Source organism: Rhinolophus sinicus, linkage group LG01, assembly GCF_036562045.2.
Source record: "Rhinolophus sinicus isolate RSC01 linkage group LG01, ASM3656204v1, whole genome shotgun sequence".
Taxonomy (NCBI): domain Eukaryota; kingdom Metazoa; phylum Chordata; class Mammalia; order Chiroptera; family Rhinolophidae; genus Rhinolophus; species Rhinolophus sinicus.
The window spans coordinates 55,257,529-55,284,501 of record NC_133751.1 but is presented as its reverse complement, the minus strand read 5'-3'; the positions used below and the strand labels follow the sequence as shown (position 1 = coordinate 55,284,501).

Sequence of the window (26,973 nt, the reverse complement as noted above, 5' to 3'; positions counted from 1 at the left end):
AGTTGCCTGGAATCCCGACTCCATGAGAATTGGCTTGATAATATAACACACTAGTCACACATCTGTGCCCCGGAGTCAGACAGACCACAGTTCAGATTCTCCCCATTTAACTAGCATGTGGCCTTGGGGAAGTTTTTAATATTTTAAGCCTTGGTTTCCTCATCTGTTAAACGTAGAAAATAACAGTATCTACATCATAAAGTTGTTGTGGGCAGTAACTGAGTAATATATGTAGCCTAACACAGTGCCTGCTCCAATGTGTGTGTCCAGGGAGAGCAAGCTGTTTTTATGATTGGCTCCCCATAGCGGGAAATATATGCTGAGATCTTAGCAGAACCTTGGTGATGGTTTTTATCAAGTCGCCATTCGTTCAGTATGCCTGCTGAGCACCTCCTTTGTTTCAGAAATGGTGCTAGGCCTTCTATCTAGAGATGAGTATGATGAATCCAAAGATGACTTTAAAGGTGAACAAGTCACATCTGTGTGCACGAGGACTTTGGAGCCTAGAGGTGGAGAGAGATTTATAATCCAAGAGTCAACCCACTGTGATAAATGTTCCAGCTCAAGACTAGTCCCAGTGCCCTGGGAGTCCAGAGGGTGTGTGGATGGGCAGAGAAGGGATGGGTATCCTGAGTGGAAAGAACGCTAAGTGGAGAAACAGAGTCAGGAAAGGGCGTGGAGTAGGGAACATCCTTTGTTCTGCAGTGGGAGACAGTTTTTTCATTCCCTAGGGATGGCCAAGAGAACACTCAGCGCCACCAAGACAGCTGACTCACTACGCGTATTCTGAGCTTCTAGAGCCCCTGTGGTGTTGTAGGGGATGGTGCCAGGAAGGGTGCCAGCCTGCTCTGCTGGGCTAACCTGCATGTCCCTGCCCTCCACAGGTTTCTCCAAGAGAGACCGCGACCATGGCGCTGCTCCTGCTCACCGTGACTGTCCCTCCCATACTGCCAGCCGCCCTGACCACAGGCATCGTGCACGCACAGAAGAGGCTGATGAAAAGGAAAATCTTCTGTATCTCCCCACAGAGAATCAACATGTGCGGGCAAATAAACCTCATGTGCTTTGACAAAGTATGATCTCAACTTTGCAGGCTGGAGGTTAATGATTTTTAAGGCACAACAGAGCTGGGAAGGGCCTCAGAGGATGTTTAGTCCAGCGCCCTCATTTTACAGATGGGAACACAGAGGCCAGAGAAGGTCGCATAGTGAGTTAGTGTGAGATCATGTTCTAGAAGTCTACTTTACTGAGGCCTAAGGAAGTGGGTTAGCCATAACATCATGAATTTCTTCCCTGTGACATTTAATATTTTTTGTTTCTGTTTTGGGTTTTAAAACAATCTCTTATTGTAATAACTTTGATGATTGGCTGGCTTTTTCCAGCAAAAAATATGAGAAACATTTCAGTTCCTGGAAGTGCTGTGTCCTGAGCATAAGTGAACATATTCCTTTCTCCTCTGCTTCTTTTAAGGAAAGGGAGGGGGTGGACAATGACCCCTGTCTGGTTCTTTCTCTCCAACCGACAGACCATTGTGCTGAGGCTGATCCATTCACCTGTGACCTGAAAATGTCTCTACCTTATTTACTAAGTTGTAAGAACTGAAAGCATGTGCACTTCACCATAAAGCACTATGCTAATGGGACGTTCTGTAATAATAAAAGATGTCATTTGATAGAAAACTAGAAAATTCAGTGTCTTATACAGAGATGATGTTTAAAAAGTACTGTCGGAGACCTGGGTGTCAGTGTTGAAACAGGATATTCCCCAACACTTGGTAATGCTTTCTCTGCCTTGTTAGTGCTGATCCAGTGGTAGCCAACTCCTTACTTTGAATGGGTGTTAAGCAGGCCTTCAGCTGTTAGTCTACCTAGTAAAGACAATGAAATCTGTAATTCATGATTGACTGAGAAGCAATGAGCAAACTAAAAGTTTTATAATAGTACTCAGTTCTATTTTGCTGTCTCTGTTACATTATCTGACAAATACTCCCGTAATACAGCAAATCAAATCACCCCACCATTTTCCTCTGATCTAACAATAAAACCCACCCATGGACATTAGTTAATATTTATTTAGCACTTTGTTGCTCTTTTTTAGTCTCAAAGCCCTTTTTCAACATTTCATTATCAATCTGGACAGTCACCATGTCATCCATAGTTTAGAAAATTGTGTGAACCAGATGGCAGACTGTGAACTAAAAAGAAAGACAAAGATTCTGGGCTCTGCTCTAGAAAGACAACAAGTGCCAACTAAAAGTCAAAGCTGGTTTTTGTTGGATATCCAGTCACTGAACATCTCTTATTTAACAAGTCACTACAGTAACAAACAAAACCAAAACACTTATATTTTGTTGCAATGGTTACTAACTAGAATCATCTAATTATCAACACAGTCTTTTGGGAATTATTCCTCACCAGCTGAACCTTTTTTTCAGGTGCCCTCTGGTGTAAATTTTGATGCATACAAAGAAGGGCTTTGCACAACTAGATCTACTTTAATTGCTGTAAATCATGATATGCTTAAAAGCTCTAAATACTACGCTAATACCAATTCTAATTTTTTTTCCAGACTGGCACTCTTACAGAAGATGGGCTGGACCTCTGGGGGACTGTCCCTACTGCTGACAATTGGTGGGCACCGTAGTGAAGGAGGAATGTGTGGCATTACTCAAACCCATCCTTCCATAGTTGAGGGATAATGTCACATAAAATATGTATAATCATTGGCTGGAACCAACTCCCAAGTATTGCTATTTTTTAAATTATATGAGTTCCAATTTCGGAATCAGAGAGGGAAAGTAGGTCTTCAAATTCCACATGATAAATGGAATAGAATGAGTTGGATAATTAAGAAGCTAAATAAATAAAACAGAGAAGCAAAGAGTAAAATAAGGACTGTGCTTAATTAAAAACTGCAAAGACTTCCTGGGTGGCTAGTGTGGTGAGGAATCCAGAAAAGAAGAGCTCCATCTCCTCCCTCAGAGTTCACACTCTCGCGGGGGAAAAAGGTGCAAATGCACCCACCTTTAGCGTACACCACAGGCTGTGAAAAGGCTTACCATGAAAGCACACATATCAGAAGAGAGAAGAAGAAATCATCAGGATTGCTTGATGTCATACACAGTCCTGGCTTTTATAGTAACAGCAGATAAAAGGTAGAAATTAATTTTGAAAATGAATGGATCAAGGACAACCACCTGAAGGAGACAGAATTTGAGATCGCTTTTGAAGGGTATATGGCTGGACTCTTTACAGACATGGGCTGAAAGCTGGTAGTAGGTCAGGGAGAAGACAATTACAGGGATGTTACCTCAGAACAGAGCCAGGTAAGGGAGGGAATGCGCCTCCCCAGAGAGCGTTTACTGCCTGGGGTGTGTGTCTTTCTAGAGCCAGCTCTGTGGAATTTGCCGGTATTCTCTCTGAGCCTTCCCACAACGTGCTTTCCCACAATACTGCCACCATGCGGGCTGGCTGCAAGTAACCTGACAAAAGTCCCTGTAATTGTACCCAGGCCCTCTGAAATTATAATATGTATTGATTGACCAGTGGCAAATTCTGTTGAGAAGGAAATTCAGATCTATCTCAAAGGAAGGTTTTATGAAGAGGAATCTGCAGGCAGAATATGAGGAAACCAAGTGAGCAAGGTCTCAAGGGCAGGGCGATACCTGCACAAGTATAGAAATAACAAGAAATTTGACGTGGCTCTGGAAACGTTTTGCATAAAGCACACTAGTCAGAGTAAAATCTGCAAGATAATATAAAACTGGAGCAGACAGGTCTTGAATCCCAGACTCAGGAGTTTGATCTTTATTGTAGAGGGCATGGGAGCTATGCAAGGTTTTCAGCATAGGAGTTAGGTATTATTGAAGCTCTAGGTTAGTAAGATTTAAGGGGCACAGTGTGCAAAAACGATTTTGTTGAAGACCTTAACTTATTAATCGTCTTCTTTACCAGTTTCCAGGAAGTCCATAGCTTTGCCTCAGGCAGGGCTTTGCCATGGGGCCCACTGTGTGCAGCCATGGCTAGCTGCCACTCTCTGATACTTCTAGATGGGACCATCCAGGGAGACCTACTGGACCTCAAAATGTTTGAGGGCACCGCCTGGGTAAGGCGATAGTTTCTTGCTTCACCCGAATGAGCAAAACTTGAAGAAATCCTTACTGGGAGTGCTAAAGCTTTTCTGTTTGGTTGAAACCCAAAGAAGATTCATAATAATGCATGAATGAAAGTCTGATCCTACCTGAATGTCCCTACCTCTGCTCCAAAGAACTTATTTAATGTGTACAACATGAAGTAGGTTCCATGATCAAATAAATTTGGGAGCTGCTGTATGAACAAAATTAAATTGATTTCTTCACTACAAGATTTCTTTAATATACTGTGGTGCATTGTGAATATTCAAGAGGGACTAGGTTATGCAACATTTACTAAAGCTATTCGATGACAGAAACCTTATTCACAGGCCAAAACACGTTTTGAAGAAAACAAATATTCTTTAAAACACCATCAAAGAAACAGTAGACTAAAGCACTGCTGTCGAGTATAGTAGCCATTAGCCAGGAGCATTTGAAATGTAGCTATGCAATGGATGAACTAAATTTTTTGTTTTATTTACTTTAATTAATTTAAATTTAAGTATAAATAGCTACAAGTAGCTACTATATTGAACTGCATAGGTCTAGACTCCAAACTGGAGCACTTGAGGTCCAGCTGTTTCAATTTTGTGAACTGAGAGTGAATGCTGGTGGCTGTCATGACACAGTGGGAAGACCTCTCAAATCCACCACTCTCTAGTTTTGTCACCCCAAATCCAGAACGAGACCCTGAGTCTGTACTTCATCTATGCATTTGGGGTAACAATGCCTCACTCACAGACTTGTGGTGGGCATTGAAACTATGAGCCTAGAGGGGCTGTGTGTACTGTGAAGGGCCCAACAAATGGAGGGTATTCATTCATTAATTAGTTAGTTAGCTGATTACATTCTGCTACTCTCCAAAAAATATTCTAAATCTACTTATAATGAGACATCAAGTACAGGATCGTATTTTCAACAGAGTTGTTAAAGGAATGGAAACAAATAACTGTAGGGACATGAGGTACATCTCACAAAAAGGCTAATTTAAAGATTTATAGTAGGACATTTGTAGCTTTCTAGAGGCCAAAGTAATAGGGGAATCCTGACACACAGGGAAATTTCTGATATCAGTAAGTTAAAATGAGAGCATTTGTTGTGGAGAAATTTTTGACACCAAGACAAAACAGTACTCACTTTCCTGCATCTTAATGGAGAAGAATCAGTGTAATTATTATAAGGAATGTCCTTATCAGCATCACTAGAATTCGCACAATGATGAGTTGCACAAGGTTGTTATTTTTATATGTGACTTTGATTCAGGTTCTGATAGCGTCCCCTTCTCCATCAGAGGAAGGTTGATGTATCTATACTAATGACAGACAAGTTAGGGTCTTGTATAAGAAAATAAAGAGTATTAGCTCTGTAAGAACTGTTTTTAGGAACAGTTATATCCATTCCAAACAAAGCGTAAAAGTGCAAGGTTATTCACTGAGTTTAAAGCTGGGTGAGAAAGCCTTGAGTTAAACATATTTTGGTAGTTAGGAACATTTCACTAAACATAAGGAGGAGGGAAAATGTCCTTATAGACTGTAAGAATTTTAGCACTAGAAAGGATGTCAGAGTAGTTTTCAGAAGAAACTGAGATCTAGAGAAATGAAATGATATCCCCAAAGTTAAACAAGTAAGTGACAGAGTGGAGACCAGATGTCTATTTTCTGATCTCTACTATTCCCGTATCTGACTGCTTTTCCCATATATTAGGTTAATATTAGTTTCCAGATGGTATAACTTATACAGTTGTAATATCCAAAGAATACAAACCATTTTAAAATATGCTTTCTAATTTGCTAGCAGCTATTTTCCTAACTCTTGAGCTAACCAATTAGACTAGTAGCATAGACATAGCATAAGAAATAGTCCCATTCTATGTAATCCTAACTCATCTGAGAATTAATGTGCTCAGCTGTATTGGAATGTAGATCTCCATTTAAATCCTCCTCCAAATATTACACATACCATTTAGGAAGAGCCATTGGCCTGTAGCTTGCACTTCTTCCATCATTTGCTACTTAAAATGCAGTCACAATATTCCTGGCTTTTTGACATTCCACAATAAGGTCCTTTAATGTAAATCAATACAACAGAAATTTAACAATGACAGTACTAAGATAATTGGCCTAGAAGAGAAAGTATTGAAAAGGGCTTTGAAAAGATTAAAGTGCTATGCAAATGAGAGAAATTTCTTTCTTATTATTTTTCTCTAAAGAGTCTTATGAATGGTTTCATTTTAAAACAGATAATGGAAGATCGCAATGTAGACTGCCGCAAATTTGGGATGTCAGACTCAAACATAGTAATAAAACCGGGACCAAAAGCCAGTCAGGTATGATTTTCTTCCTGAAATTGTATAGCTCTTTCCCCTTAGAACTGGTGAACCTCCCCTGAGTTTCCTACATTTTTATATTCTTAATTATTTTGCCTTATCCCAACAGTGTCCATAGTTTGTTCATTCTTTCATTCCTAAATTTATCCATTAATTTATCCAACACTCACTGAGTATCTACGTATGCTAGAACACTGTGCTAGGTGCTAAGGGATAGAGTGATTTCAAAGCTAGACAGGCTGGGCTCTGTGTTAGAGGAGCACACGGGCTGGTAGAAAAATCAACAGAGGTGCAAATAAGTGTAATACGATGTGCCAAATGCTCTAATAAAGGCTGAAAAAAGAACCACAGAGGTCCAGAGTGGGCGTGAATCTGGGAGAGACGCACCACAGAGGAGGTGACCTGTGAGCTTGGCCTGGAAGGTGATTTCTCCAGGCAGCCAAGGGCAAGAGCCTTGCAGACTAGAAAACTTGATGAAGGAATCACCTTAGGGGCAGCCAGAAATTACCAATGTGGTGACAAATATACCACTTCATCATGTCCCCTGGGCTTACTGCAGAGGAAACCATGTTTGTTGGTATGCATCTGCTAAATCTCACTTAAAAGCTTCTTCTTTTTTTAAAAGTTTATTGGGGTGATATATACATATATACACAATGCAATACTATTCTGCCATAAGAAAAGATGAAATAATGCCATTTGTGACAACATGGATGGATCTTGAGATTATTATGCTAAACAAAATAAGTTAAAAGCTTCTTAAGCTTCCCTTTCTTGGTCCACTTGCAGAGTCCCGTGGAAGCCATCACTGTCTTATGCCAGTTTCCCTTTTCCTCGAGCCTGCAGAGGATGTCTGTGGTTGCTCAGCTGGCGGGGGAGGATTACTTCCATGTCTACATGAAGGGCGCCCCGGAGATGATGGCCACGTTCTGCAGACCCGAAACAGGTACTAAATGGCCAATTTCTCCTTCAGGAGGCAAGACATTTTAAAAGCCCAAACACATAAAGCAAATAAGCCTAAATCAATGAATGTGAAGGTGGTGGTTTTCTCTGTGGGTGGGAGGTGGGACCAGTAGATTTCATAAGGCAGAGGTGATGATAGCAAGGCAGAGAGGCAGAGAGTAAATATCCTGCTGTGGTCCAGCCAGGAAAGCCCAACCATGATGGAATATGAGGGAATGAGATGTGAAGCAAGGGGACCAGAAAAGGAAGCCACAGGGCTCAGAGAACCAGGATGGGTAAGAATGAGGAGAAGTCAGAAGAAGGAACCAAAGGGGCAGGTTGGGACACTAGACTAATTCTGCAGATGGGATGCTCCATTACCTGTCGGGAGCTGGCACCACTTAAGGGGCCTCAGAGAGATTGATGGAAGGAGAATGTAGAAAAGATAAACCTTTTAGGAAAAAAAGTGGTTAGAGTAAGTTTGATGGTATGAGACCAAGATGTTTGATCATCTTCGTAGCAGTTTCATCTTTCTGGGCCAGATTTTGAGCTGATTTGTATTGTTTCTTAGTCTTATAAACTTATGCACCCTCTAAGCAGCAGCCCAGATTTATAAGCATATTGTTGCATTCAAATGAGTTCATTTGGATAGAATTGGCCTTTTCTTCTTATTTTCATCTATATGCTCCTTATGATTCCTAATATCCATCAAATTATGCACAGAATTTTTGATTTGGCAAATGATTGCTTTAACTTATCCCTCTACTTGGAGTCTTTTGTGCCTTCGAAATGCTCCTCGTTTTCTGACTTTAATCTTCTTCATAGCTCCCATTAACTCTATCCTTCACAGATTGATGGCCTATACTTTGCTGTTCTTTTTCCCCCCCCAGCCACACAGATGAGTGAGTACCTTCTTGAAATTTTAGCTGGTAACTATTGTCCCTGCTCTATACGTAAAGATTTGGGCCTGTCCCTTGCCACCTCTCATTCTTCTGGTAACCCTTTTAATTCTTCGTATTGTCCTAAACTCTGATCCTTGACATATGCTAATATTATTGTCAGTGATTTTTCCCACCCCCCTTATACTTAAGAAATGAGAGGTAAGAGCATCCTTGAAATTAGATCCCCACCTCCAGCATTATTTTAGAATTACAGAAAGTCTGAGCTGAATGGGGACAGAGAGATCCACAGCCCCCTCCTTTTATGGATAGTAAAATTGAGGTGCAGAAGAGAGACTTATCATGCCCAAGGTCAGGGAGCTGGTTGGAGAGTGGAGATTAGAACTCGGGAGTTTTGCTACCTAAGCCACCATACCTCTGATTATACTGTGCTTCTTTCTAATACCTTTATAGGCAGACTATAAATCATAAAGATTGTATAAATATACTAACATTAGTTATGATTACCATGTCAAAACTCACAAATGCTGGCATTGTGTCGTCCATTATCTAAAGCGAGGATTGGCAAACTTTTTTGTAAAGAGCCAGGTAATAAATTAAGCTTTGCATGCCACATGGTGTTTGTTTCAACTGTTCAACCCTTCCATTGTAGCCCCAAAGCAGCCATGAACAATAAACAAATGGCTGTGACTATGTTCCAATAAAACTTTATTTATAAAAACAAGTGATGGGCCAGATTTGGCCTGTAGTTTGTTGACTCCTGATCTAGAGGATTTGCTGTTTCCCTCATTTCATCCAGGTAGGCACATCCTGGGGTCTGTCCTTACTGGACCCAGCCAGTGTATTTGACACCCAGTTGATGACCTGACCATCTTTGGCATTCATTTCTGTCAGGGTAGTAAGAACGCACTGACAAAGTTGTTTGTGACCTTTAACTGTAGCTATAGTTTTTCTATTAAAGCATTTTTATGAAGTGAAAGTTAAAACAAGATATAGTGACTGCATCCCAGAGTCTTGCGTAGGAGTTGGGCAGCCTTCAGTGTGACCTTACATTTAGCTCTCTCTCCTCTCCTGGCAGTGCCCGAGAATTTCCCACAAGAGCTGAAGAAGTACACAATGCAAGGCTTCCGCGTCATTGCCCTTGCCCATAAAGATTTGAGGTTGGGGAAAATTTCAGAAGTTCAGAGTTTATCCAGGTAAGAAACTTGGAAATCAATACTAGGGCAGGCTCTGTGTGCATGGAGTGAAGGGGCCTGGGAGATGGATGGATGCACAGCTCAAATCACTGGGAAGGTTCTTAGCAATGAAGAATCAATCTCATCCAGTCCCGAGTCAGAGATGGGCAACTGCAAGCCACACTGGGGAGGACTTGATCCTGTCACAATGCTGGTTAGTGACAGAACAAGGATAGCAGTTGAGATCGCCTGACTCCCAGATGACAGTGAGTTATCTCTACCCTCAATTCCATCATCCCACCAAAAACAGCCAACTTCCTTCAGCCACAGAATATTATGTGGCTGACTAACTTGTGGGTCCCACATACAAAGGGATTGAGGAAAGGTGAGAGCAGGCACTTTGAAAGTCCTCCAGAATCCCTTAGATTTGACTTCTTTTTTGTGTGTGTGTGTGGGGAATATTGGGGAACAGTGTGTTTTTCCGGGACCCATCAGCTCCATGTCAAGTTGTTTTCAATCTAGTTGTGGGGGGCACAGCTCAGCTCCAAGCTCAAGCTGTTGTCTTCAATCTAGTTATGGAGGGCGCAGCTCACTGGCCCATGTGGGAATCAGACCGGTGACCCTGGTGTTATGAGCACTGTGCTCTAACCACTGAGCAAACCAGCTGCCCCTGGACTTGGCTTCTTTCAGGGCTCAGTAATATACCTCCCTTAGATCTGGAGAGGTAGTGAGTGTAAACTGAGTTCCATACATGAAATAGAATTCAGCATTCTTAGTTACATTAAAGGGATAAACTGTCCTCATTAGAGGATAATCTGAAGATTACTTTTTCTTTTAATGTTTCTCAGTTTTTAAAGTTGTTTTTGAATTGTCTATGACAAAGGTATACAGAAATACTGTGAAAAATTGAATAACAAATTATCCATGCATTAGTTATTTTTGATTTTGTGTTGCAGATACTCATTTATGTAAAATTAGCTCCTCTGCATAAGATATGGATATTCTTGGTTGAACACTACGATTTACAACATAAGTCCGTCTTCTCTAATATGATCAGTAATCATTGTCCCTTTCTTCCACTATGTGTATTTCCCAAAATGTAGACTGGATGATCTCTCAAGACCCTTTCAGCCATGATGTTTCAATCTTCTATATAGAATCACAAAGCTCATTTTGAAATATATGATGGCACTCACAGATTTAACATTCAAGGTGTTAGTTATTCTTGAGCAAGCGTAAAGACCCATTACACACAGGATTTCATAATTTTTCAAGACACAGATTTTAATAACAAATGTTAAGGTCATGTGTAAAGGAGAGATTTATGTAGCTTGACATGGAGTGTAGCCACCACCAAACTGCCACATACAAATGAAGTTGTGATGTGCTCATTTAAAAGCCACTAGTGAGATAGACATGATTATAAGTATAACAAAATAAGAAAATAAAGATAAAAGTGATAGATTTTCAACCATCTTGGCTTTTCCAAGAAAATATCAGGAGTCTATTAAGCTTCTTGGAATTTAGTTACTATTTTCAAACGGTAAAGGAATAGTATTTTGATGTTTTTCAAAATCAAATTACACTTAGCAAAATTTCCCAATTAGAAAAATCAGAAACTTCTAAAAAACTGCCATCAGAAAAAAGGAAGTAGAAGAGTTTCTTGAGATGATTTACTAAAAATATAACAACAACAAACCCCAAAATTAAAAAACACAGAAGAAATGTTTAATCAAGATTCCCCCTTTCATTGGTGTAGCAAAGTTCATTTGAGCTTGACTGTGTGAGATGTTCTTCAGGGCACTGAGGAATCAGAAGTAAATAAAATAAATCCTTTCCCTCATGTGCTTATATACTAATTGGGGAAAGTAAATAATAAATCAATACAATATTGTCGAGCAGTGATTAAATGCCCTAAAGGAAAAAATAAAGTTGTTTAAGAGGATTAAAAAACAAATGACAGAGGATGCCATTTTACATGGGCTGATTAGGGAAGTCTTCTGAGGAGGTGACATTTGAACAGAAATTCTAGTAAGTGAGGGAGCAAGGCACACAGATATCTAGAGGAAAAGCATTGCAGGCAACAGGAGTAGTGGGTGCGAGGGACCCAACAAAGAATTTTGCTAGAAATGTAGAGTCATGAAAGGCCAAAATGCCTAAAGTGGTGAGCGAGGGGAAGAGGTATAAAATAGAGATGGAAACCAGAATAAATTGGTGAGATGGTTTTTGGATCTTTCTTTTCATTATAGTTAATGAGAAAATATTAATCCAATTTATAATGGAAATTCATGAGATTATAATGTTGGGATTTTAACAAGTTCTTAATTAAGGTAGATTTTCTTTTATAATATTTTCTGAGCTCACTAAGGCAGGATTTATATATGATTATCTGGGTATTCACCAAAGTGCCTAATATAAGATAAAAAATAAAGCAGTTATTTAGTGAATGGACTTTTGAATGAATGTAGCGACTTACAGGCTACTCCAGAGAGAAGTGTCTTCATTGTGTTCCCATCCAAGTTTGAATTACATTTCCAAGCTTCCAACTTTAAATTCTGAAAACTATTCAAATCCTTGGCTGATAACATGTATTTACTGGAGGTTACAGATGGAAGCTGAAATGAACAACTCCATATTCAACTATTACTATAGTATGTGGTATGCAGTATGTACCTAATAAATGTCTAATAAACTGAAATTATTACAAGCTCAAAAAAAAGTTCTTAGAAATTACAAAAGTACATAAATGATTAATAAAAATTTTAAAAACCAACAGAAGAGTTGGAAGATAAACACACTGTTTTTTTTTGTTTTTTTTTTAAATGGAGCTGAAAACAAAGCAGCAGCTAAAAGATTTAAAGTGGTTGCTGCCTCTGGAAAGGAGAAGGGTGGTCCTTTGGTTTTCATGATAAGTTTTTCGGTTCTTTTTGATTTAGTTAACATGGGCATATATTACATTGATAAAACTTAGAAATTTCAAAAAGAAAAAAAAAATCCAACTCTTGAGACTATATGAATAAGCTTTAATACTGACTTTCTCCTGAATCCAAAGAGAGACGGTAGAGTCAGAATTAACATTTCTGGGACTTCTCATAATGGAGAATCGCTTGAAAAAGGAAACCAAACCAGTGTTGAAGGAACTGAACGAGGCCCGCATCAGAACTGTGATGATTACTGGTACGTGTTCGGGGGGCCCCACAAGTTGAATGTATCCCAGGCATATGAAGAAGATCATGTGATTTGACATCAGGCAGAAAAAAAAAATGCTTTGCTGTCTAATTTGTTATCCTGGGGTTCAGTTACCTGGGAACCTGTGTCGTTCCCCTAACACCACCATGAGCTTTGGAGACAGGAACCACGTCTCATTCTCTTTTTCTAGTGTCCACTCTTCCTACCCAGGATCGGCATAGTACCAATGGGCTCTCAGTAAATGTTTAAATACAAAAATGGATGTGTTTTCATCAAGAACCCCAATAAGACCTCTGTGTAAAGTGAGTGAGACTGCTGGATTGTCCTTCAGGGCAGAGGAGGACAGGCATGGCATGTGATGGTCAAATCCAAGCATGGCCCAACACTGTATTCTTTTCTCTGCTTAACTGGAAGGCAGATCCTAAGGATGATTTTATGCTATCAGATGGGGCCATATTACTCTCACTGCTAAGAGCTGTCAGTCTCCTGAGGGTTAGTCATAAAGTGCTAAACAATTATTTATTCATTTGTGCTTATTTTGGAAATATGCAATGTTCAGCACACGATGCTATCAGGTGGGAAATGCAGACATAGTGTTCGGCCACTAGGGGTAGGCAGCTTGGACAGAGGAGGAGATAAATAGTTAAAAAATAAGGTAGAAAGTGATAAATGCCCCGAAAGAATACCAACAAAGTGGTATAGTCATTCATTGGAGGGGGAGCTCAATTCTGGTTGCTGAGAGGTTTATACATAAAGCAAACCAACTTTCTTTGTCATCTAGGTGATAACCTGCAAACAGCCATTACTGTTGCAAAGAATTCTGAAATGATTCCTCGAGAGAGCCAAGTGATCCTTGTCGAAGCCAGTGAGCCGGGAGAGTCTGTTTCTGCCTCTGTGACCTGGCAGTTGGTAGAGAACCAAGAGAATGGACCTGGGAAGAATGTGAGAAATGTTAGAAGGTCCTCCGTGGCCTGAAGGAATATAGTGCTGGCCCAGGGCAGCCTTCTTTCAGCATCACAAGTCATCACAGTAATGATCTCTCACATCTGTTCAGAGCTTGACAGTTTGCAAAGCATTTAGCTTTTCCACTAGTATTTCTCAGCCTTGGCTGCACACAGGAGTCACCTGGAAGATGAGTAGCTTCCAAGGCCAAGGCTCTACCAATTAAACCGGAATCTCTGGGCTGGGAGCCGTCATCAGCCCTTCCTCGCATTGATTCCAGTGGGCAGTTGTGGTTGAGAACTGCCGATTTACATCCATAACCCCCATCTAATCCTCACAGTTACCCCATACAGTTGAGCAAACTGTTTGTTTCACAAATGAAATGAAAAAACTGAGGCCTAGGGAGAAATTTGCCCAAGACATACAACTAGCAAGTTGTAGAGCAGGGAATCAAATTCAGGTCTGTTTGATGCCACCCAAATCCATGGGCATTTAGGTTGTGCTGTGCCTGTGATATGCAATCAACAGGTGCTGGCTTCTCTAGAGAGTAAGCTCCCTGTGCACTTGTGACAGGACTGCTCTTTCATATGAAGGGAATACCTATAGCCTGACTTCAATCATGAAATGTAGCACCTCTTTGTGTGAACTCAAAGAGATGGTCCTCCAGGTGATAAATGACAAAAATGCTCCCTTTCTTTAGGCTGACCAGCCCTTTGGATTGTTAAGTGGGGAGTAGGCCTTTGTTCAGTATACAAACTGCACAACTATACAGAGTGGTCCTGCCCTTACCCTGTGAGTAGGTGCGTTAACTTGACTCAAACACCAGAGAGCTTAATACTTTTACTGAAGTTCTGCGTTGTTGCTGGGAAAAGTCACATCACAATAGGCTTTCCTCCTCTCTGGCTCTTTCCCATCATACTTTCTCTCCCAGGTTCTAGTAAAAGCAAAAGGAATCCTGTGCTTGCCTGATGTGGAATGCTGTAGAGCAAGCCTTTTGTTGGCTCTTTCACCAAGGGGAGGGCTATATCGCCTTGCCTTCCAATTCAGCACATCAAAGTATTTTTTCTTCCAAATACAATGCTATCTCTAAGATGAATTCCTCACATGCATAACACTTTCTCACCTTTTCTACTATTTGAATTTAGAATCCTACACAGATATAAGCACCTCTGAGAAATGTTACATGAAAAACCACTATCATCTATTGACATTATGACTGTTTATGCATTCATCAGATGCTTTCCTTGGGACGGAGCCTCATGGGACTAGAACACAGTGATGGGGGGATACTGACAAGTGAAAGACAGGAGGAAAGGGTTTCAGAAAAGGAGTACTGCTGCAATGGACCATAGGGTGTGAACGATCTGGGCACCGTAAGGGAACAGGTTACCTGTTGGGGTGGGGAGAGGTCAGGGGCCAATAGGAGTTAGTTTCTGAAAAAAGAGTCTGCCTATTTTACAGTGGAGACATTGGGGCATGATTTTTGGAGGAATGAATTGTAAGCAATCTTAGAAAATAAAAGATTGCACGATGAGGAGAATGAAGAAGAGGGAAGGACATTCCCATTCTTCTTGGAATCACTAATGGATACCTGGGAATGATTTCCTCCGTAGCCTGACATCACACATTATCTCCCACGATAAGATACAGAGTATCATGTTGTCAAGGTATCGCATGTTCATATAATTTTGGAAGACATTTTGAGTATCTTCTTCACATAAGTCTAAGTTCCATGGACAAATTACGCAGTATGTTTGCTGGCCCTCACATGGTTATGAAATATGAATATGCTTCCTTCCATAAAACATAGGAAAACAGAGACATTCTTTAAGAGCTGGGTGTGGAAATGATGCCTTTTGATTTTAGGAAACCTGCATTAACATTGGAAACAGTTCAGCGCCTGCTGGAGAAAAAGGGTGCTGTTATCATTTCGCAATGAGTGGGAAATCATACCAAGTGCTACTTCAGCATTTTAACAGCTTGCTTCCAAAAGTAAGTACTGGAGAAATGACGTGTTTTGTTTCCCTCCTCAAATTAGTGAGGCAAAAAAGGGGAAGAGAGGAGTGAAGGTGAGGATCACTGAGGTTGTCTCACAGTTATAAAATAAACACCCCCAAAGGGCCACCACCCCTTCCCAAGTCCCTGGCCCCGCCCACGCCTACTTGGTCCTGCACATGCGCATGGCCTCCACTTCAGAGTTTGAGCTCTGGTACCGCCCCCTGCCCCCCCCCGCAGCAGGGAGAACCTCCAGGTAGTTCCAAACATGCTGCCGGTTTTGTGGGTCAGCTTGTCTCTTAAAGCCACTAACTCATGTCAGGATGAGCTCTATTCCCCTTCCTGCCGAGATTCTTGAATTAAAGCAGGAGGAAACAAAGGCCCCATGGTTTAGTTTCAAAATCATTTGTTATCGTGTCCTCTGTGTGTCTATTTTAAAATAGTGCCGTCCAGGGTCTTGCTGTCAGTGTGAAGGAGATAAGTAGAGCACAAACAAGGGCAGCAACCATCTGTTAGCTGTGTCTTGAGAATTCTGTCATTTGACCAGTCAGGGACCATGAAATCTAGACCCCAAAGGCTTGCAGAAAGCTGTTAATCCAGTTCCTCATTGTAGAGATGGAAAAGCTGAGATTCAGAAAGGTTAAGTCACTTGTTGAAGGTTTGTATAGCTCGTTGGGACAGAGCTGAGAACAGAAGCTTATTTCTCAGCTCCCCATCTATTGCTTCTTTCTCTGTCTATACTGCAGTTGTGGAGACAGTGCTTAGTAAAAAGAACTTTCCTTAAGCATTTTTATCCCATATGCTCTGCTGATTTTTAGTTATTATTATTAATTAGAGGTTATCCCATCTTGGAAAAATGGCCTGGAAAGAAGTAATAGAGTTTTGATGGAGGACTGAAAGTGCAAGTTAAATATTAAACCATTAAACCCCCTTTTCCCTTTCCTGACATTTGGTCTAATGACACACCACCCAATGGTATATTAAAACGGCAGCCAAAAGTGATTTTTCAGGGCTATTCTTTTATTTAAAAGTGTTCTTTCTAATTTTATTGTAAGAGTTTTTCTCTTTAGATTCTGGTGAATGGAACCATTTTTGCAAGAATGTCTCCTGGGCAGAAATCAAGCCTTGTTGAAGAATTTCAGAAATTAAAGTATGTGTTACTGCATAAAAGGATAGTGTAATTAATTATATGCTGTGTAACAAATTACCCCCAAATTTAGTGGCTTAGAATAACACCATTTATTATTTTACAATTTTGTGGGTCAGGATTCCAGGTGTGCTTAGCTGACTCTCCTGGCTTTGGGTCTCTCACAGATTATCAGGTCATCAGCACTTGAGGGGAAGGGCCTGCCACCAGCCTCACTCACTTGTTGGTGGTAGGATTCCATTCCTTGTGGGTTGGACTAAGAGTCTCAGTTTTTCACTGGCTGTTGGACATTACCCACCATCAGTTCCTTGCCATATGAATCATTTTATAAGGAAGTTCACAGTGTGGCAGCTGGCTTTCATAAGAGTGAGCAAAGAAGAAGAATGTGTGTGTGTGTGTGTGTGTGTGTGTGTGTGTGTGTGTGAGAGAGAGAGAGAGAGAGAGAGAGAGATCCATTTTTTATATCAGCTCAGAAGTGATGTCCCATCATCACTTTGGCTATATTCTCTTCATTAGAAGCCTGTCATTAGTACCAGCCTACGCTCAAAGAAGCTCATTCCACAACGTCAAGGGTACCAGGAGGTGGGGATCACTAAGGACCATTTTAGAAGCTTTCTACCCCAGAGAGCATTGATTCTGTGGCCCATAGGGCATATTTTAGAGGAAGATTGCCTGTTTGGATGTAGAGAATAGAAACAGTAGGGGCTTCTATAGCTCAGAATGAAAAAAGTGGGGAAGTGTGTGAGTTATCAGCCAGAATTTTTTGAGGTGGGTTCATTAGAAGATATGTGAATAATTTCAAGTCTTCCAGGAAAGAGGTGGACTGGCATTCTCACTGTATTTGGCCTTGGCAGGGGATGGGTATAGAGGTCAAAGTGAAAAAAAAAAAAAAGTCCTTCCTTATCTCCTTCAAAATACAGATAACCAAATCACGTCAGAGTGAAACCATTCTTCTTGAGACCAGGCCTACCTATTACTTGCTTGAAATGCTACAATTTCTGGGCTGCAGATTTCTGAAAAGTGAAAAGGCACAGAGAGAATAGTGAAACTTGAGATAATTGCTGATTCCAGTATTACGTAAAATTAGGAGACTGCCTTTTACTATTACATTTTGTTGTTGCCTAAGCATTCTTGGGAGAGATTCAAAACCTGCCTATTAACTGCTATACTGCCTTGAGTGTGGGTCTAAAATGACTTTTTCACTTATATGGTCATTATATGATATTGGCTGATGAAAGTAATTTTACCCTTCCCAAATGCCTGGGGAATTTTGCCAACTTAAATGTTTAAATTTGAAAAGCTATATTCCCCTAAGGAAAAATCAATTCAGGAAGATACATGCTGTCTAAAAATGAGCTATCATCTCAATTTTCTAATTTCCTTTTTTATGCCTTTATCATTGGCAATGTATATACAGTTGTCTGAATTCTCTTTCTGAATTCAGAGGACACTAGAACATGAAAGATTCTTTGTGTGATATAGAGACTAACGCTGTGCTTTAAGCCTGAAGAAAGGAAGCCGTTTTCAGCAAATGTGCAGAGTCATGATATGTATATGAGTGCATACAAATGTGTATAGGGTGATTTTCATATACACTAGCCAAATATTAGGTTGAACCATATGAATTTGTTTACACTTGATCATTTTTGACCTATATAAATGGCCACTTCTTTGTCAAGTAATAATAAGGAAATTCTCCCCAAATTTTACTTTTCCATGTATTGATTTTATTTCATGTGTTTTTGGAAAATTACAGCTGAGTCTTTAACAGTTTTGTCATTGATCAATACCTATAATGTATTGTTTACTTACAATAGGAGACAGAGTGTATCTTGAATCAGAAATTCCTTTTTTTTTGGCAACAGCTTTTAATATTTACTCTTATTTATGTCATTGTGTTTGTACATCAAACTGGTATAATGGGAGCATATTATCTCATTTTCACTCTAAGATGCATGAAGAATATGTGTATATATATCTCTAGTTATATCCGTTAAACTATTTCCCAAATGTTTCTCATCCTGGTGTCTGAACTCTAAACTCTCAGTAGCAGTCAGCAACCAAAACATGGATGGATTAGGTTATGATCTGTACATTAGCTTCTGGGAGAAGTGCTGTGATAATGGCTGTGCACTCTTAAGCTTGGCCTTGGTGGATATAATCGAACAGGACTTCTTCTGAAGTGTGTGATCATCTTTGTGGACGACCTTGCAGTGTCACTATCATTTCCATGTGACTGTTTGAAACGATTTAAATAATACAATGCCTTATTCCTCTGGGAATATTTCTTGTCAAGTTATTTCCCTTAAGCCTAATTCCACGTGTTCAGATCTCTCTCTCTCTCTCTCTCGCTTTCGCTCTCGCTCTCGCTCTCGCTCTCTCTCTCTCGTACACACATGCATATACAACCCATATGTGAGTTAGTTATGATGGAAACTTTTCAAGTGAGGCGTTAAGCCATTAATTTTTCTTATCCTTTCCCCCCCAGTTATTATGTGGGCATGTGTGGAGATGGAGCTAATGACTGTGGGGTGAGTACAAATTACTTCTACTAATACAGTCAGTTCACTAATATCCCTCTTGGGGTCCCCACAGTCTCCTGGGGTCTGTCTCTTCACCCTTCTGCCAACAATCACTTGATTATTTTGCTGTTTATATTCTACTCTACCTGAGTGTGGGTTGGAAGTGGAGAGGAATCTGAGTCACTTCAGCTGTTTTCTGACAACACCTAGAATAATGATGACAAGGGAAGGCTACTTAGGCTCCCCTATTTCAGACCCAGAGGGGCTTTACAAGACAAGCGGGTTTAAATCTCTCATGTTATCAATAAGAAAATTACTTCAGGGAAGTAAATTCCTTTTTTTTTTTTTTTTTTTTTTTGCCTGAAGTCACACAGCTGGTTAAGTCTTAGTGAAGAAAAAGTTTGAAATTGAGGGTTACATTTTTGAATTATATGTAAATTGTATTATTCCCGCCAAACTTCTATTCCAGGGTTAGTTTTTCAAAGTTGGCTATACCCCCAAATTCTTACACCCAGTGACGTTGTGTATGTTGCATGCTGTGAGTCCGCCCCCACTCCTGGAGACCCCATGAACATGTGACGTCCACAATGTCCTGTCCTCAACAGCCCTGCTCAGCTCCTGTAGAGTCATACCCATGGCTTCTTTGATGGAGCCAATCCATCTCATATTCGGTCTTCCTCTTTTCCGCTGCTTTCTGTTTTTCCCAGCATTATTGTCTTTTCCAAAGAATCTTGCCTTCTCATGATGCACCTGACGTAGGACAGCTTCAGTTTTGTCATTTTTCCTCCAGCGGTGTTTCAGGCCTAATTTGCCCTGACACCCACTTGTTCATCTTTCTGGCGGTCCAGGCTATCTGTGAGGCTCTCTTCTAACACGATATTTCAAATGAATCTTTTTTTTTTCTATCAATCTTCTTCCCTGTCCAACTTTCACATCTGTACATAGTAAGTGGGCACACGAGGGTGTGGATGATCTTAGCCTTGGTCTCTAATGACACACCTTTGCTCTTGGTGATCTTCCCTAATTCTTCCACGGCTGCCCTTCTGAGTCTCAGCCTTCTCCTGATTTTTGGGTTGCAGTCTCCATTTGAATTGATGACTGAACCAACAGAAGGAAAATCTTTAACAATTTTAATGTGTTTATAGGCGAAACAATTTGGTTATTATATACTACAGCAAAACTTAAATTGAATTATTCTCAGCAGATTACTTCTCATACACAATAGAAGGCAGTGCATTTTTTACAATCTAAGTTTTAAAGATATGGTTGAAATAGTTTATCTAGAAGATTTATGAACATAAGAAAATATTTTAGTAGCTAATGCGTGGAACAAGAAGTACAGTGGACTCCTTTGTATTTCCAAAATCTACTGGATACTTAAGATACAGGTATTTGTTTTACTTCATTCTTAAATGTTTTCCTCGAAGTTCTATAAAAATCTATGTTCATACTGAGAGATCTATTATGAATTTTTCTGCCTTATGCTTCATGAGAAGAAGCTAACTGTTAGTCTACGGTTTAAAATGTAGAATGGGTTCTCATGCCTATTAATTATGTGAAGGTTAGAACAAAACAAAGATATCAGGTACTAAAAAGGATAAAGCCTCTTCTCCTAAAGATTTTGTTTTTGGGTAGGGAAAGAATTAAGCATAAAATAACCCTAACATAAAGTAGATGGTCCTAAATTATATAATAGAAATACACGATATTACGAGAGAAAAGAGGAAGAAGAAAATACTCTAATATTTACTGACCATGAATTTAGTATATACTGGCCATGATGTACAGGTACTTTGTAGCTCTACAGAACTGTGGAAATGAAGAATCTTATTTTATGCCCACACAATTCTCGTAGGATTAAGGGCTTGCTGGCCTCTCTGTTGCTCACTGTCTGCTCTCTATACTCTCTGAATGGCTTTCAGTCTTAATGAGAGAAGAATTAGCCCTCATTTCAGGGAGGCAACACATGTCCTGGAATCAGTGTGATAAAGTCCCTGTCCCCAGTGAAGACTCTGTATGCTCCATATTTTTCCTGGCAGTTAGCTGGTTGACTGGATTCGGCAACCTAGGGAGAGGTGGGGATTGGATCTCTTTTCCTATTGTCCATGAAGATGGCTTGCTAAGTGTAAGAACTGTGATGCTGAATATCACCCACAAACGTCCATCCAAATGCTGTCATCTTTTTAATAGATTTCTTGAATGACTGTTTTCATTTTCTTATTACATCTATGCCCCACAACCAATACACACACATGCGTGCACACAGACATGCATATGCCTGTGCGCACGCGTGCGCGTGCACACACACACACACACACACACACACCACTCTTCTACCTCTGGATCATTGTTTATTTGTTGCCTCTTTAGTTGATGACTTTGTGGATCGGGAGAGGGGGTATTCCAGGTGGAGGAACAGCATAAAAAGAGACCCAGGGGTCACAGGTACAGCGTTATAAACTCTGTAATGTGAAGAATAGCCTCATGGTATTTGAATAGTTAGAGCCTGGCCTGAGGAGGCATGGTTGTAACATGGATTTATCATTCCAGGCTTTGAAAATGGCTCATGCAGGCATTTCCCTGTCAGAGCAGGAGGCATCTGTGGCATCCCCTTTCACCTCAAAAACAGCCAACATCGAGTGTGTGCCTCATCTCATCAAGTAAGCCACTTCTTCGTCTTCCACCCACATGACTGATGGGCTCATTGTCCAGCTCTGGACAGAAGTCAACTATAATTTAGTGATAAGTGTCACAACAGAGATACAGATAATGTGCTATTGGAGCACCAATTAAGGGAGCCATTAGTGCTGCGTGAGAATGCTGGTAAAAGCCACAAACAAGTGATTTTGCTGAGCCTTAAAGGATAAATGACTGTGTCATATGGACAGCTGAAAGCTAGAGTTGGTATTTAAAAAATAATTGCTTTTCTTACTTTCTCTCCTTTATTTTGTATGTTGGGTGCTCACTGGAACCTTTCTCTAAGGAGTTGAGAATTTGAGGAAGCAGAAAGGGAACATTTCATCACCTCGCTTCCCCAAGTAGTGTTATGTCTCCCAAATCTCCTGTTGTTACTTGTGTGGAAACTTTTGGCCATCTTCATGGCCAAAAGCCTGGAAGACATCACCAAATCTTGAGATTTATACAAAAAAGTCCACCATGATGTTCTCCAGCGTGCATCTGAATGGGCAGCTATTGACAGGAATCGCTGAAAAGTGCCAGGCTTGAAATTCCACACCCTGTCTGGCTGCACATCAGCGAGACAGCCAGACACAGCTCCCTGAACAGTAGGTGGCTGCCCTGTGTCCTTCCACACCCACAAACACCTCCTCTGCCTTAAAGCACGCCTCTTCCTGACTCCCAGGTTCCCTGCTTCTGAAGACCATTTGGTCCTTGGAGTCCGTCATCCAGGCTCAGAAGCTCTGAGCTATTTTAACTCTTTCCTCTTCTTCGCCCCTAGCCAATCAGACATTATGTTTTAATGATTTGTCTTTTGGGGAGTCTCTCCAAGCTCTTGTCTTACTATATCTATCGCCTAAATCTGGTTTACCTAATGGCGGTGACAAAACTGGAGTCCTCAGGACCCTCGCCCTAGTTCATGCTTTCCATCATCGACACTCCTGGAGCTTGTTTTAAATATTGTGCCTAGAAATGTGATGGGTTAAGAATGAGACAGAGCCTTGCCCTGGAGGACTTACATTCCAGTAAAGACTATAGATAGATATAGATGTAATCACAAAGCAGAAGCTTATGCCTGCTTAATGAGAAGTGCACAATAAATGAGCTTTAAATAAATTAATATCTACACAATACAGGAATTGTTCCAGTAGTTCAGTACGATAACTCTAGCCAGAGGGAAGGCTTCATTAGGAGAGTTGCAACCTGAGAGATGGATAGGACATCTGTGAACAGAAAGAAAGTGGGAGTGAATGCCAGGTGGGAGAAATGGAGAGACATGTTTAGAAATGGGGTCTTAACTGGAGCATGCCAGGGCCCAATAACTTAATTGGGCTGGAAGGCTTCTCAGATGGGACTTGTGGAGGTTAAATTGGAGCACGAGGCATGGAGGCCTTGCATAGGAAGTTCAAACTCCTGGATGATTATACAACGTGCCTGCGTGGCACATCCAAAAGGCGATGGCATTTGAACTTCAGATGCTCTGTCTCACGCATGTGGCCTGGTGCATTTATGAATGCAGTATACTGTTTTAAAATACAAGTCAGGATGTAAAATTTCTCTAGTGGCAGATGGTTGAATAAGACTTCAGGGTAGAAACTCTTTGCTGTTATATTTCATAGGTTTGTAAAATTAGATGTGGTTCAGCTCTGTTAGGCTCATTGATGCATGCTTGCTCTCCTTGATGCATGCTTATTCCAGAGAAAACATCCTCCAGGGGGCCGATAAGGTCAAGTTTTAGATGCATAGGTCCAGATCCACAGGTTTTCATTTTTATCCTGTGAAACACTTGTTATAGTTCAAGTGCGTTAGGGCAAGGACTGTTCCTTATTCATTTCTGTATCATTGTGCCTAGCACTAATAGCTGGACACATCAGAGCATTGGATGAATGTTTGTAGAATGCACAAATAAATGAGTGAGCTGCTTAAAATTCATAATCATTATAGCAGTAATTTTGAAGGTCCATACAAACATCCTTTATGCTTTACTTACAAGGGGTTTTTGCACTTTTCTTTGAATCTGGGTGTCTTAATTTTTTTTCCGGGGTGGGGGGGACATGGGGGACATGTAGACAACAGCAGAAGAAAAGGACAAAATCACAAAGTTTATGTCAGAAAACATCCAGGCTTCACATGCGTGCCTTGCCCCAGCTTGTCTTTTGCTCCACCCTCTGTGTTGAAAACAAATGGCGGTGCCTCACAGCGCGCTAGAAAACATCTGCTCACAGCATCCTAGCCCATCTCCCACTCAAACCTTCTCATCTTGCCCGAAGCAAGTGGTTATTAGTTTGGCTTTTTAGGTTTTCCTTCTCATGTCCCTGTTATCTTGAAAAAGTCTTTGAGCAGTGCAGTGTCCATGTCACTGGGGACCAGAAATGAAGAGGATGTGGGCTACCTCCCTTGTGGATTTGCTTCTGCCTGGACAGGAGGAGGCTGCAGGAAGGGTTGTGTGCCAAGTGCCCCACTCCCCCATTGCTCTATCACTTCACTTCATTTGCTTTGTCCTGTCATAATTCATTGCCCAACCAAGTCTCAGTTACAGAAATAAGAGCTCAAACAGAATTTTTTTAAAGGGGGGGATATTTACTTTTTAAGCTGCAATGTTTACTGTTGTCTTAATCTCTTTTGATCTCCACACCAGCCCAGGTTATTACCCTGGATTCTTCCTGAAGTATTAAAGCTATTAAAACCCATTTCATCTCAAATATTGGAAACACATCCACACTTCCTAAAATGCGGGAGCACCCATCCTTTAGCTTTAAGTCTCAGAGGGACTCTGGAACACACACTGTTCAATTCTCAGGAAGCAAGTGTTGTTAGGATGTAATGAGTCACAGTTAAGTCAACACTTCACCTTTTACACCTTATCATAATGTAGTGTGTTTATAATGTTCCTGTTAAACTTCTTAGTCCACTGGAAGCTTGTTGAAAATAAAGACTGGGCCTGATTATTTGTATCCTCCATGACTCTTAGCATAATGCTGGTACCTCGTAAGCCCTAAATAAAGGTGAGTGTATGAATTAATGAATGAGGTACTGATTGAAGGAGAGAATAAACAGTGAGTGAGTAATTCAATAAATAATTGAGAGAATGAATCAGTGGTTAACTGAATGTATATTAATAAGCTGTTAAAAATTAAACTCCATTTGAGATATAAAGGTGACTGGGAGATTTGTATCATATATAACCAGTTATTTTTATTTTTTCTGAAACAGAGAAGGCCGAGCTGCTCTGGTTTCATCCTTTGGGGTATTTAAATACTTGACCATGTACGGCATGATCCAGTTTATTGGTACATCGCTGCTCTATTGGGTATGAACCAAAATAATTTCTTTTTAGTTCTAATGGCATTTATATCCCTGGTTTATTCTTTTGGGTGCAGCTCCTCCACAGGATTTAATGTTTTATAAATAAATGACATTTTTCAAAATAGATGTCTACAAATTGGGAACTTGGTATAACTGTGCATGAAACATGGAGCTAGAAATAAATAGATGGGGCTCAGTTTTCTAGGAGTGTTGTTTTTCTCTAGATAACTTGAGACACTTGACCTCTTCAAGCCTCTATTTTTTCACTTGGATTATAAAGAGAGCTTCAGAACAGCCTAAATATAACTCAGCAGGAAATGGATCAGTCACCAACTGTGGAATATTTTTGGCAAAAGACGAAGAAGCGATAAAAAGAAAGAGAAATGGTTGAATTTAACTGTGAAGGACTCAAAAGCTAGAAAAACTCCTATACAGGATCTTTACTTCTGAACCTGCCTTAAATGGATATACACTTAAGATATGTCACTAGTAAAAGATTAGCAATTCTTTAAAAATTAAAAAAAAGAGAGACTTTTGAAATTAAATGCTAAAAATAAACACTTAAGAATTAATTAGCTGTATGGGAGAAATATGTTTAGGTTGAAAGTACACTTCATTAGTTCATTCATAATTTGCTCTACATGAAATGACCCAACAGGCTCAGGGATCGCTTCAGGGAGAAAATTAGTTTATTGCTTTTCTGAGACATTTAAGAGGTGAACGAGAGGACCACAGGCATGCTATTGCTGGCAAGGACCACACACACAGAGGGCTAAGAGGCAACCAGGTAGATAGAAACAAGACCTGGATTGGGAGTCAGGAAACCTGGATTCAAGTTCTGCCTCTATCACTAAAAACAAATTAGGTTTTGTTCTTGACCAAGCCTTTATCTGCCTTTGGGAAGTTAGGCTGGCTGATCCCAAAGTTCTTCATAGTTCTATGAAAGCTGCTCCTAGAATGAAAGCTAAAGCTGCCTTTGAAAATTTCTCTCTATTCCATCTCACCCTGCATACTCATTTTACCAACCTGAGTGGAAAATGAGGGAAAAGAATATGAGAGAGAAACGTAAAGAAGACAGAGCAAGAACTGGAAGATGAGAGGGACACTGAGGAACCATTTGCATCCTCTCAGAAAAATAGGAAAGCAGAACTTCAGTTCAAAAGTCTTCATAGACAGAGTGAACCATAGTCCACTCTGAAGCCATTCGGTCTGATGGTCTTGACCAAAGTAAGAATGTTCCCCAAGGACCTTCACCCAGAAACTTCTGGGCCTTGGGTTCACCCTTTAAGAGGCCAGAAATAGTTTTCATTTGCATAAATCTGGTCTGTAATATGTTCAGAACCAGATTATAATTTAGCTCTCACTCAACAGCAATGCAGCAGAGAAACAGACCTGGCTGCGAATGGTATGACAAGGCAAGTTCCTGGAGAGTAACAAGTTGGCGTTTATATTTAAATACTTCCAGCTCTATAAATGTGAACTTTAAAGAAGTTCTATTGCTATACAAATCTTAAAAAGGCAGATATACAAGTCTGAAGTCTGCAGTGCATTTACTTGGGGCAAGGGCACTTGTTCAATTTGTGAAAATGAATGGACTCCAAGAGAACTATGGTGTGAACTCAATCCATAAGTGAGGATGGGGAGAAACACCTGTTGAGTGGTTTGAGTCCTTCAGATTTTAAGTTTGAAGTTCCCAGAGGAGTTATAGTAAGAATTCAACTG

At 40.4% G+C, this 26,973-nt stretch overlaps 1 protein-coding gene across 1 annotated transcript in view; it reads left to right on the top strand.

Moving 5' to 3' along the window:
* Nucleotides 1-26,973, top strand: part of ATP13A5 (ATPase 13A5) — a 100,361-nt gene that overhangs the window by 48,803 nt on the left and 24,585 nt on the right. Inside the window, exons 12-24 of the mRNA XM_019723136.2 lie at nt 885-1,073; nt 2,569-2,630; nt 3,954-4,104; nt 6,372-6,458; nt 7,248-7,404; nt 9,378-9,495; nt 12,527-12,651; nt 13,445-13,605; nt 15,472-15,597; nt 16,671-16,750; nt 19,236-19,278; nt 21,820-21,929; nt 25,159-25,255. Of these exons, the coding sequence (XP_019578695.2) occupies nt 885-1,073; nt 2,569-2,630; nt 3,954-4,104; nt 6,372-6,458; nt 7,248-7,404; nt 9,378-9,495; nt 12,527-12,651; nt 13,445-13,605; nt 15,472-15,597; nt 16,671-16,750; nt 19,236-19,278; nt 21,820-21,929; nt 25,159-25,255 (1,506 nt within the window). The remainder of the gene's footprint in view (nt 1-884; nt 1,074-2,568; nt 2,631-3,953; nt 4,105-6,371; nt 6,459-7,247; nt 7,405-9,377; nt 9,496-12,526; nt 12,652-13,444; nt 13,606-15,471; nt 15,598-16,670; nt 16,751-19,235; nt 19,279-21,819; nt 21,930-25,158; nt 25,256-26,973) is intronic.